Source organism: Pyxicephalus adspersus, chromosome Z (assembly GCF_032062135.1).
Source record: "Pyxicephalus adspersus chromosome Z, UCB_Pads_2.0, whole genome shotgun sequence".
In the NCBI taxonomy this organism is placed as follows: Eukaryota; Metazoa; Chordata; class Amphibia; order Anura; family Pyxicephalidae; genus Pyxicephalus; species Pyxicephalus adspersus.
In genome coordinates, this window is record NC_092871.1 from 34961442 (window position 1) to 34974171 (window position 12730).

General features: G+C 36.8%; 1 protein-coding gene across 5 annotated transcripts in view; it reads right to left on the reverse strand.

Moving 5' to 3' along the window:
* The window catches only part of PAK3 (p21 (RAC1) activated kinase 3), a 139548-nt gene that overhangs the window by 36005 nt on the left and 90813 nt on the right, over positions 1 to 12730 (reverse strand). For all 5 annotated transcript variants that reach the window (XM_072430205.1, XM_072430206.1, XM_072430203.1 and 2 more), the window contains 2 exons: positions 5867 to 6063; positions 2065 to 2165 (listed from right to left, as the gene is read on the reverse strand). In XM_072430205.1, the coding sequence (XP_072286306.1) occupies positions 2065 to 2165; positions 5867 to 6041 (276 nt within the window). In that variant the 5' untranslated portion in view covers positions 6042 to 6063. The remainder of the gene's footprint in view (positions 1 to 2064; positions 2166 to 5866; positions 6064 to 12730) is intronic.

Consider the following 12730-nt stretch of genomic DNA (forward strand, 5'->3'; position numbering starts at 1 on the left):
CAACATCTGACCCAGAAAAAAATCACAATGATGTAGCCATGGCTCCATATGTGTACTTAAGGTTAAAAAAAAATCTTGCCAATGGTGGATTCTTCTAAAATTGAGCAAAAGTAACCCATTACATGAAAAGCCACCATTATTCTGTATGTTACTCTAAGTCTTTTGCAGATCTGATAATTTAGGTTTGGAGAAAGTGTCATTAGGCACAATCACTGCATATACCTCCCTAGCATAAGGTCTGGCTACAATAAAATTGTAACTTTCTTTTTGGCATTATTCCATATACTTTTAGGACTGTGACTGTAAATATTTATTTTTTCTATCATGATAAAGGTGGGAAGATAAGCATTGATGGTGCCCCTGTAACTCCCAGAGCAAAGTAAATTTCATCCTATGAAAAATGTTTTATTGACAAGCTCAAGAAAGCTTCTTGTATAATCTGATGAAAGTCATAAAAGCCAATCCTGGGTCTTAATCATTAACCATAAGCTCAAGTTAAGTTTTTGAACATATTTCATAACAGTCATCAGACTTGCTGACATAAGTTCTTTCCAAGTTGTTCATTTTCCATCAAATAACTTTGTGTCAATGTAAAAATAAGACTTAAAGGATTTCTTTGCATTCTTTAGCAAACCATAAAACCATACAAAGCTTCAAAAGTATAAAAGATGCTGACAGTGTCATCAGTTTTCCTGGATCATATTCCTGAATGTTTTCCAACTATACATGAAGAAGAGGAGCATCAGGGCATTGGTTTAGTTATGCATGTATATGGATAACAAGCAAAGTTAAAAAACTGAAAGTAACTTTTAGGTTACTATACTATACTAAAATTGTGATTGCTTTGTATTCAAAAAGACTGTTATATCTCATTTTTTTTCTAAACAATAAATTTGCCTTTAGTCTATGCACTTTTTCATATCTCTTAAAATATGCTATCATGTGTCAGCCTAATTCCCTTTTGTACGTAGAGAAATTGCTATAAATTGGAAACATCCTATATAAGTAAGAATAACAGTACTTTCACTAAAATTACTTTTGTGCTTGTTCAAGAAGCTTTCCAAAAAAAAATCTAACTTTTTTACTTTTAAAAAGCAGTAATTTCTAGCAGTTTTATCTACAGCCTAATGGCACAGAATACAGCATGCCATGCTCTAGGGCAGGGGTTGGCAAAATCCGGCCTTTAGAGCAGATACGGCCCAAGCCCTAGTTTGTTCTGGCCGATCCGGCCTATTGCGGGCTGGCAACCCGCGGCTCTAAATCTGCCAGGGGGCGTTAGGAACTACCAGAGCTGCTGGAGCTCCGGTGCTGCCTCCTTGCTGTTGCTCTTCTATTTTCCGTGGCCGGTGTTGATACGAAGGAGAGGGATTTCATTTCAGGGGAAGTTCCCTGGTAGGGGGGAAAGCCATTAGGGCGGGACTCTGGACTAGTGTGCTCCTCCCCACCCCTAAAATGGCCTAGTGGCCATAAAAGTTTGCCGACCCCTGCTCTAGGGTATTCCTTTTACACTACTGCATTCTGATAACATGTAGGGATATGTAGGGGATTCATTCTATGAACAATGCTGTGGGAAACCATTCATTTTAAATCTAATACACACAAAGCACATGACAGCATACTTGAATTGAATTGCAGCTTCTCACATAAATGCACGGGCATCATATTATATGTCAATCTTTTTTTAAAAAATTAGAAAAATCTGAAGCATATCTATCATCACAAAGTTGTAGAAAACAGAGTGCAATAACCAATGACCACCAGTCCAAAGTTAGCTATCAAAATCCCTGCACTTTCCAACTTTCATATTTTGCTTGATTTTTCCTATGTGTATTTAATGTAAAATATTACTTTACATTACAATTTAGAAAACCCCTGCATTGGGAAAGATAACTCTTATTGTAATAGAAATTAGAAAACAAATTACAGTAATAATTATCATACAAATCAAATTTTATGAATTCTAACTGGTTACTGCAGCTCACTCCACTTTGCTCTACAGAATTAAAAAACTCTACCAGAGTAAGAGGATTTGTTTCAGATTTTATTAATTTTAGGGGTACTCACAGTGAACTCTCCCGTAACAGCATCAAAACCGACATGAATGGTGTGTTCAAAATCTGAAGGAAGGGAGATTTCTGGGCGTTCCTTTTCTTTCTTCTTGTTTGCTGGGGTTAAAGTTATATAAAGTTAGCATACCTTGGTATACAAAGTTAGTTCAAATTTATTTTTACCCATATATCACATATCAATTATTTTTTGTAAAAAAAGAGTTCTTTGAAAATAATTCTTAATTGTGAAATTTATTTTGTACTCTTCTTTTCTTGGCAGAGTTAATTTTTGAAGTATCACTATGGCTATTGTACTTTGGATTTCGTACCTAAGAATAGGAGCTTTTGATGGAAAAAGTCAACATACCACATTGTATTATGTTAGCATGTATCCGAGGTCTTAATAAATATTTGGTTGTAAAACATTTCTGAAGCATATAAGTATGAACAGGAGCAAATCAATAAACTATGAGGCCTAAAGGTAATTTGAAATATAAACCTAGTCCCATCTCTGACAGCGTATAACCAGATGAAACCCTGCTGGTAAAGGGAATCACAAAAGTTTGGTACCATTCCATATTTGGGTACCTACACGTGTGCGTTGGATCCTGCTACCCATCAAAGAAGTAACCCAGTTATCTTTTTAAATCCAGGAGTACCAGACCTTTATTTGTTACCTGCTGGTTTCAAAAGGTAAAGTATATGTGAATTTTAAATAAATATATATATACCGGTATATATTAGGAAAATAAAACTTCTATGTTTTTATCAGAACAATATTAACAACAAAAAACAAAACAAAAAAAAAAAACAACTGACTCTAAAACAAACTTGCATATACAGTACCACTTTCAAGGTTCAAGTTTTTTGTGGTTTTTCCTGCTTTAAGGACAGCAGTAAATCCTGGGAACACTGACTTCATCACCCGGCTCCCCAGTGATCCGTAAAAAAACCTTTAGTGTGGTTGGAAAGACAATTCCAAGTCTATTTCCTCTGGGTTCAGCAAAGTCCCTTGGCACGTGCAAACAGACTGAAATATAAGCTTTTCTAATGAAAAGCAGCCCAGTAACATTACACTTAATGACAGATACCCCAAATTGCTAAAACATGTGGGTATGATTTACAAGATAACAAGTAACACTAAGAATACTGTGTTTAATTGCTTAGTCTGAAGCGATCAATGTTGAAGGCATGTCCTCTCTCAGAGTCTGTTCCACATCATGGTAATTAAAGGTGCAGTCCCAGCCACTCAATTCAAAATAGATTTAGGACTTTCCCTTTTCATTCTATCCCTGCTTTTCTTTTTTTCAGTTTGTACAGACATAATTTGCCCTACATACTGATGTCATAAGATTTTCAGAACATACTATCAACATTTTTTGGTTGACCAAACAAGAATATGAAAATGTTAAAATGTTATTAAAGTTCTTTTTATTTGAGAAAATTAAAATTGTTATAATGATGTATTGTGTGTGAAAGAAATTCCAATATATATTCAATGCAGTGACTTAAGATAGTAGTTCTGCTCTGAAAGTAGCCACAACTGCTGCAAAACACACTGCATATTTATATAATTCACCAATGTGCATTACATGCATCACTATGCCAGCTTTTAGAGTGGAGACAATGAAAAAAACATGGTAAGAGTCAAATGACAAAGCCATAGAGCTTTGTGAATAGAGGAGAGCAGGTTAGAGCTGCATAGCAATATCCACTCTCTCCTACAAATATGCCCCCTTCTGTCTTTATTAATTCTACCTGTCTCCATGTTTTAAAAGGGAAGTAGCTCCAACATTCAGTCTGCAATTTTGAAATATCTCATAGATGAGACTCCTACTGCATGTGATGCCTGTAGTTTTACTATAAATGTGCAGACTCCTTAGAAAAGCAGGCAGTTAATTAAGTGAACAGAAAATTTGATTTATGAAATGGTTTGATTCACAATTCCTTGTTGCAAGGAAGCTACATATAAAGTATGCAGAAATCTATAGCTGGCTATGAAACAGACATTTTTACTTATATTATAATGCAAAATGTTTTTGTAGCAACATTATCTGTGTGTAGAATTGAATGTATGGAATAGAATGTGTAGAATAAGCCTGTTCCGTATCCTGGGTTAGGATATATATTTTGAATGCACACCAGACTTAAAGAACATTAATGTTGGTGTTAATGTTGGTTTTGCAATATTGAAAGTTTTAAAAAAAATGTTAAAAAATAAAAATAGTTGACTGACTGTCATTCTGATGTTCTGCTTCAGTTATTTCTGAGTCACTGTCCAGGAACAAGTATGCAGATGAGAAGTTTTGGCTTTAGTTACATCCTGGTTTCAACTCAGTGACTCAGAAAGTAGTGAAGCCAGAGACTGTCAATGTGCTAACCCAAACAGAGGGTAATTCGTGTAGCGGTGGAATGGGGGGGATAACTCCAATAATTTAGCTGCAGGAATACATGAAATGGACAATTTTATGTGAATGCAGTCCTCCATCATAACAAGAGTAATAAAAGAGACACTTGCCTTCACTATCATTGTTGTTGACCTTTAAAAAATTATAGATCTTCAAATCATCACGCAAAAACTGGCATATGTGGATGGATTGTCATCCTTAACATGCAGCCAAAGGAACAAATACTTGCTGGTCAGATAGATCTTCAAACCTACATATGGTAAGCATCAATTCTGATATGTATTGACACTTGTTAGTAGTCAGCTGTTAAATCTTATACGTCAGGTGACTAATCTGGGGCCATTTTACACACATTGTGTGGCCTTTAGCAAGGAAGAAGAAAATAAGTACATAAGGAACCTGGATTATTTCTTTCAAACTACCTTATTTTGTCTTTTCTTTTCTTGTATTCTTTTTCTCCAATTCCTTCCTTAAAATAAATCATGCAGAAAGAAACATCTATAATGTTTCTGTAATATTGCTGATCTCTAGCAGTCTCTTTTAACATGTCTCCAACGATGCCTCCAGTATCTTTGCAGCCTCTGACCATCTCCTTCTCTATGCCTAAAGTTTGACATCTTATTGGCATTACATTCACTTAATTTAATGGGCCTGATTTTTTTAAAACTCTCAAAGACTGGACAGAATACACTTTTGTCAGTGAACCTGGGCGATCCAAAAAATCTGGAATGGATTTGGTCCAGGATTGAGAACATTTGCTATCAAATAGCAAATTTGAAGAAATCTATTCCAGGTTTGCTGGATCACCCAGATTTACAGATAAAAGTGTATCTTCTCCAGCCCTGGAGAGCTTTAATAAATCAATCCATATATGAGAGGCCAGACATAGTACAAGTACAAGTACCACCACCACTGCCTTTTACAGTCTTGTGATGCCCTCAATGATTTGCACCACACCAAAATATACAGTCTTTAAAGATAATCTTATCTTTTGGTTTTATGTCATATTACTAAAGGAAAAATATGTAAATGGCTTCAAAAAATGTCCTTGATGGTGGATAGGTTAGACTAAGAAGTACAAATGTGAAGAAGCTTTCCCTGGAAGCCTAGTTAGATGTTGCAGACCTTTGGAGCAGGATCACAGTTGTCAGGATTGCACATGAGGGGGTCACACATACAAAAAAAAACTGTGACATTAAATGAAGGGCAAGCTGATTTGCAACAAACATGCATCTAATTTTGTCCCTAGTTTGCTGGATAAATGCCCCTCTATTTGGCTGATTTAAACCACATGATCCGTCTATCATAGACTACTGAAAGCCAATTTTATTCAATAAGCAAATAACATCAAAGAACATGGCCCATAACAAGACATAATGCCATGTTTAATGTCATACACTGATACTTTACTTTTATCCCCTCCTCCTGGGAAGATGGAGCGCAGCCTGGCTTTCTTGTTCTTCTCTTCAGGTGCCATTGGTAGTGGTTTTGAACAATGATTTAACGCTAAAGAATCACGATTATTACTGTTCATTCTAAGAGGGGGGGCTGGAGGTTTCTCTTCAATATCCACACTATCGGACATCTTCAGCAGTCCTCACAGCTTTCTGTAAAATGAAAAAATGGGGGATTGAGTTTACAACCAAAATAAAGCAAAGCATGTACAGTATAAGTAAATATGGCAGTGCGTGTGATATAAATCTCCCTAATATAATATGTATTGCTGGATTAGGTCCTTATAGCCAAGAAACAGGTTTATTTTAATTTATTTGCTGCCTCTCTGCTTTTTTCAGCACTGGGACCCAAAGAAAAACAGCGGATATGTCAGAGTACGGAGGAGCATGTCACTCCTATTTGGTTTATGTTGGGGGAAGTAGTAGTAGCAGCAGCGAGTAATCTCACCTGAAACATTTGATTTTGCATGTTGAATCAATGAGCCAGCAAATTAGCACCTTCACACGAGGAATCCATAGCCCTGTGTAAGCTACAATTCTGGCAGCTCAACTAGTACCTCATACAGGGCATTCCATTTGCAACCAGCATCTGAACAGAGCTGGTTGGAGCAAAAGGAAAGTGGATACATGCTACATGGGAGAGCCCAGTTAAAATGCACTTGCTGCTTTGTTCTGTATAATAATTTTAAAGTAAGTGCAAAAGAAATTCAAAAACTGTAATTTCTTACACAGTTCTTGTCCCACTTACATTTCTGACCTGGTAAAAAAGTACTCCCCCAGCCGCTCTCTCCGCTCCTCCATTGACCTACAACTGCCTTCCTCACTCCTAACCCCATCACATGCACGGCTACAAGACTTCTCTAGAGCTGCCCCAATTCTCTGGAATGGTCTACCTCGTCCTATTCGGCTTGCTTCTACTTTCTGCTCATTTAAAAGAGCAATCAAAACCACTTTTTTTAAACTTGCCTACCCATCTTCATCTGTCTTTTGAAACCACCACTTCCCACCACTGCATATCTCCCATCCTATTGTGTGTGAAATTCCCCCACCTACTAGATTGTAAGCTCTTCGGGGCAGGGTCTTCTCCTCCTGTGTCACTGTCTGTGTTCGTCTGTCATTTGCAACCCCTATTTAATGTACAGCGCTGCGTAATATGTTGGCGCTATATAAATCCTGTTTAATAATAAAATTAATAATAATTTCTTCCCCTACCCCCTTGCATGCAAAATGCTTATCGGATAAGTTGGGTTCTAGGCTTCACTATAGTTTATGCACAAATCAGAAAGTAAGAAGTCTGCATATTTGTCCTGGGACTTAAATAATAAAATATAGGTCAGCATGACATATACACATAACACATACATAGGTCAGCCATAGTTGTCCAATACCTTAACAACAATAATAATACAACAATACAAACAACAATCTAAAATCTGTGCTAAATGCATTACCAAGGGTTTCGAGAACAAGGAATTGTTAGAATAAGGACACTGGATCACCAATACACACCTATACTGCATCGGGGAAACTAAAATTTGCTACATGGATAAAGGACAAGGCACACTACAGCTGAATTATCACAAAGAAACAAATCAATTGAAGAGAAATGCAAGAACTGCCTGGCCCCTAATAATCACAATTCCAAATGTTTTAACCTAATTCAAATCATTTAGCCCCTTGAGAAAAATACATTTTCCAAATGTCTTTATCAAGCATTTTAATGATTGTTTTTTTATATGTGCTTAAGGCTAGTACACAGATACACTTCCAATCTGAATTCTGATCTAATTAAACAATTGGATCTGAAGTGAACAGAATTAGAAAGCTGACAGATTATAGGAGGCCTTTTTATACATGTAAAAGTATCAGCAAATGGGACTTTGCAAAGTATGCATCTTAAAATATCAGTTTACACTTGAATCAGCAAAAATAAAATTTACACACATATACACAATGTTAAAAATGTGACCATCACAATAACTATTTTTCTTAATAATCAACAGTAATGTTTCTGACAAGCTTCACACTTTATGCTTCATCACTTTGTGTATAGTACATCAGCTTTGTCAAAGTCTTGTAAAAGCCAAACACAAGGAGAGAACACAAAGCCGTGGAGTGGGCTTTTTTTTTTGCTTTGGATCTGTTGTGAAAATGTTGAATGTTTCGATATATCGATGAAAGGTAAACAAGTTGTATTGTGTGCATTAATTACCAAGTACATCTAATCAGAAATATGATTGCTTCTATCAGAGAAAAAAACATCAGCATGTGCAGGGATTTGGGATTTTTACACACTGATCAGATTGGTCAGTTGAATGCAGTGGATCAGCTCCTGTCTGGGACCTAATAAACCATCCATGACATAAAAAAAATGAAAAGCTCAGCATACAATGAAAACACCTGCCTCTTTGTATACCAAAATAGGTTTACTCAATAGCCCTGGAGGTCATCTTTAACGACATTCAGGTCACATAAAGCAAACATCTGCAGGGTATCAATACAGCATTTGTGGGTCAGAAGGGAATGTGTCATGGGAGCTGCCACTGATGACTTGTTTTTGTAGGAGAAAGATCTCAAGCTCCCATTTTAAACCACCCTCCACCACTCCGTAAAAAAGGACACATATATTAGGTGTCCCCACGTCTGAAATGAACATGCCTGTTCCAGGTCAGTGACTCTTAAAGTGATGCAATAGGCAGTGGGGTGACAGGCGTATACCTTCAAGTCAGCAAATCCCACATTTTAGTTCTTTTACACAGCATAGAATTCCCATTTTATCATAAACTACAACTAGAGGAAGAGCTCCACTGTGCTTGCTATGAAGGTATTTTTTTTTATTTTGATGCTCTTTGAAGCTTTTATTGCAATATATGGGCAAATGAGTAAATAGCAAAATAGGAAGAGCAATACTACAACAATGCCCTGGCTCTGTTCACAGAGCAGATGGAAAAAATCTGGATCACAGATTTTGGCCCCAGCTGTAAATGCTTTTTCTATTAATGTGACATCATTGCATTTGAATTCATACTCTTTGATAAAGTGTGTATGACAGTCTATAAAAACAGATCATGCCTAGCAGAATGAACTATCATCAAAACCTAATGCAATAAATTAAATCCCAGAGTTTATGTTGTGAAGTAGATGTCAGCTAGTTGTATTTTAAATTACAATTATATAAAATTACCTGCTTTCAAGTTTGCAGAAAGAGAAGATGAAGAACACAGACGTCAATTTTGTTCATGTTAGGCTGTTATACCTGGATTTATCACCCCAGAACACATAGGGGAGAGATGCTTTCCCACATTTTGTCCATACATTTTTTATTATCAAGTATTAACACCATGGTGAAAAGTTAAAGGGTACAAAGGATACAACATTTTACCAGGGGCAACAACATACCTGTCAAACTAATGAGTAGGTTCATATCTACCAGCCTTACCACCTCCTTCCCACATCCCATTTTCATGGCAACATAGTTGTAGAAAAAAATGATGCTTTTAAGTATTAATCATACTATTTATATTATTGTGTGTGATTTATAACTTTATGCCAGCAAGACACAGAACAGAATTCCCTATCTTGTGTATTATTTCAACTGAATATGTTAGTTAAGTGATTCATTTTTTTTAACCCTTTACATTCAGATTTTAACAACAGAGCATCACCACCTTCTGACAGTAATGGCCAGCAGGTAAAAAAACACATAAATTCCACAGATCAGATAGATTGCGGTGGGTACAAAAGAAATTAGTTGTATATTGGAAACGTATAAATGTTGTATACTTCAAACGTAAAATGAATTTCCAGTTCAGGGTAAAGGGTTTTGTTTAGAAGCAGTGAGCAGGGAGAAAATGTTTTGATGTCCTACAGAGTGAACATCAGAGTGAATCTATTTTCAAAAATTCTCACCTACTAACATACTTCTTGTCCTGTCCTAAATACCAAGCTGGTGACAGGACAGTACGAAGATCTTTATGTCATTTTTAAAGCAGTAACACGTTCATAAAGTGTACAATAAAAAAACATGAATGGTCCGATTATCTAATCTATTTATTAGACCATGCCGAGTTACAAAAACTAAGGCAAAATAAAAATCGTCAATTCCTCCAACATAAAAACCAAATGGGTACCTTTTGTTTAATGAATGCATTTCATTTTTTAAGATAGAATGTGATTTCTCCTTTCTGACCATTTGTAAGGTATCATCACTGACCAACACTGCTAATCTAACATAAATAATTATAATTGATCTGCGTCTGTTCTATTTTTTTCCAAGTTTTCCTAATACCTTATTACCTGGGTTTGTAGAAATACAGAACACACCTCCAATACACATTGCTGGAAATATCTAACTAACCACATGTAGATTGAAACAAATGTAGATTGAAAAGAGTTATACATAACAAATAAAACCTAACTATGTATAACAGTGTCAATAAAGTGGCCATGGATTGAAAAAGCACTAGATCACATCTGCTAGCGGTGCTCTAGGACAATGGTTGACAACCTTTTCAGACTGTCGGGCCACTACATTTACTGGCCCAGGTCCGCGCATGTGCGGGGAACCGGGTCTCACTCAAAGTAGAAGAAAGAACATTATGATGGAAGAACCCGCCCACTCTCCCATCGCAGGTCTGAGCCTGCGATGGAAGAGTGGGTTTTGTCCAGAGCAACAACCGGACCACGGCCCGAGCCTGCAATCTGTACATGGTCCACGGCTCTGTGGCCTGTGCGTCCCCCAGCAGGGTCCTTCTAACCCCGTTCGGGGGCGCACCGGCCAGAGCTGCAAACCAGCAAAATGTTCTCGCAGAACCACTAGTTCACAAATCTGATACTGTTTTTTCTTGTTTAGGTACAGACATAAAAGTATGGCTGATAGAGGTGCATCTGACCTACAGCTCCCCCCTTTCATAATAAGTAGAATTAAATGTATTTACAAAAGCTAAATGTAATAAAGTAGAATTGGAAGGACAAATAGGACCAACCAGACTCCAGCTGTGTCACTACTGTAAATGTATTGCTAATGTACAAAAGTCATTAAAATTAAAGTCTCAGGCAACTGCGTATCTTGCCACAGTCAACAAAACAAGGGGTCCCTAAAGATCATCTGACATGCTGTCAGGTTTGGGCCACCACTACCTGCTTCCTTTTGGTCATCAAAAAACCCATCAGAGTGAAATGACACTGTTGAGCCAAAGGATAAGGGAGGTGGTTTGTTTCCAAAGCTTGAAGCACCCTGGTTTTGTGAGCTTCAGATATAGGACATTTTATAGAACTGTATGTATGGATCTATTACAAGACCAATATGAGACACAACAGGAGTTTAGTTTTAAAAAGTTTTTTCTTTACGTGAAGATGGTTTAGCCATTTAGGTCTTTAAATAAACCCCCAAAAAGTGTTACACTACAGTCTGATGGCTTGAAGAGAGGACTATAGAACCACATACTACTGTGGGTTTAAAGGTTACCTTGCAATGAAACTTGCCATTAAGGACACATAGGCACATATCTGTACAGGTAGTCCCTGGGTTAAGGACATCCGACATATGGACCCCTCCTAGATACAGGCTTCCCTGCTTGCCTGGTTTTATACAGTAACTGACACCACGCTACTTAATAATATGTTGAGACAAACATCTGTCCTAATTGCATTTATTAAAATAATGTACCTGTTCTGACTTACATACAAATTCAACTTAAGAAAAAACCTACATACCCTATCTCGTTAGTAATCCGGAGATTACCTGTATTTCTAGCTTGTACATTTAGTACATACCAACACTAACCCTTTGGGTTTCTTACCTTTCAAGTAGCAAAATCTAAAGGGTAACAAAATTAGATAGAACACCAGTATGGATGGGAGAGGCAATTATGTATCTTCTTTGTAGGGCCATTTTCAAGTTCAATTAGATCCAAAATTGAACAAGGCAAATTCTAACAGCAATCCAGTTAATAACTACATACAAACAGTGTAATGAAGGAAACTGGTGGGCAAGAAAGTTGTTGGTGAGCATTTTAAGACTTCAATCTGTTAACTAGAAAATAAAAGGAGGGAAAGGTCAGGACCATGTGGATAGGTGCACAGCTACAAAAAGCATTGTTGAGTTTGTAATGTTTAGTTCAAAGGGTAATTCCTATAATTTAACCACCTGAGCGTTACACTGATTTCTAGATTTCTGTTCCAAAAGCGTCACAGGTTTTCATGAAATTTTTTTTTTTAAATTGTAGACCTGTAACTTACAGAAATATGTCCGAATAGGGTTCTAGTAGATATGGGATTTTAGTGTAGGCGAAAAAATACGGGCTTAACCAAAAGAGCCAAAATATTTAGTGCGAGAAATTACGGGCTTAGCGGTTAGGGGGTTAAATGAACCAATATATTTGTTATACAAATCTTTGATTTTTTGGTTTAGCAGGGCTTTACGAAAAGCTGCATTGTTTCTGCTACACTCTTCACAGACTTAATTTTACTTATTACCAGCTGAAGCTCTTTAAAAAGATTCTACAGGACATATATATTGAAACTGCCATTGCTGGTTTGTTGAATTGTTTCAGAATTTGAAGGAGCCATTGCTACCACCTTTTATTCATTAATTGCGTAGTCAGTGATCTGAAACATGGATATGTATATCCTGTGTTATAACAGATATTATACAGAAGATTTCTCAGATCTTGCAAGTTCAAACACAAGTCAGTAATGGTGGTTCCCATAGTCCTCTCCTGACAGGTTACCTTCAACCCTTTAAAACCCAGTATTGACATTTTGCCCGATTCATCAATAAAATCCGCGCTCGCTGGAAGCGCGAAAGTACGCGCGGCCA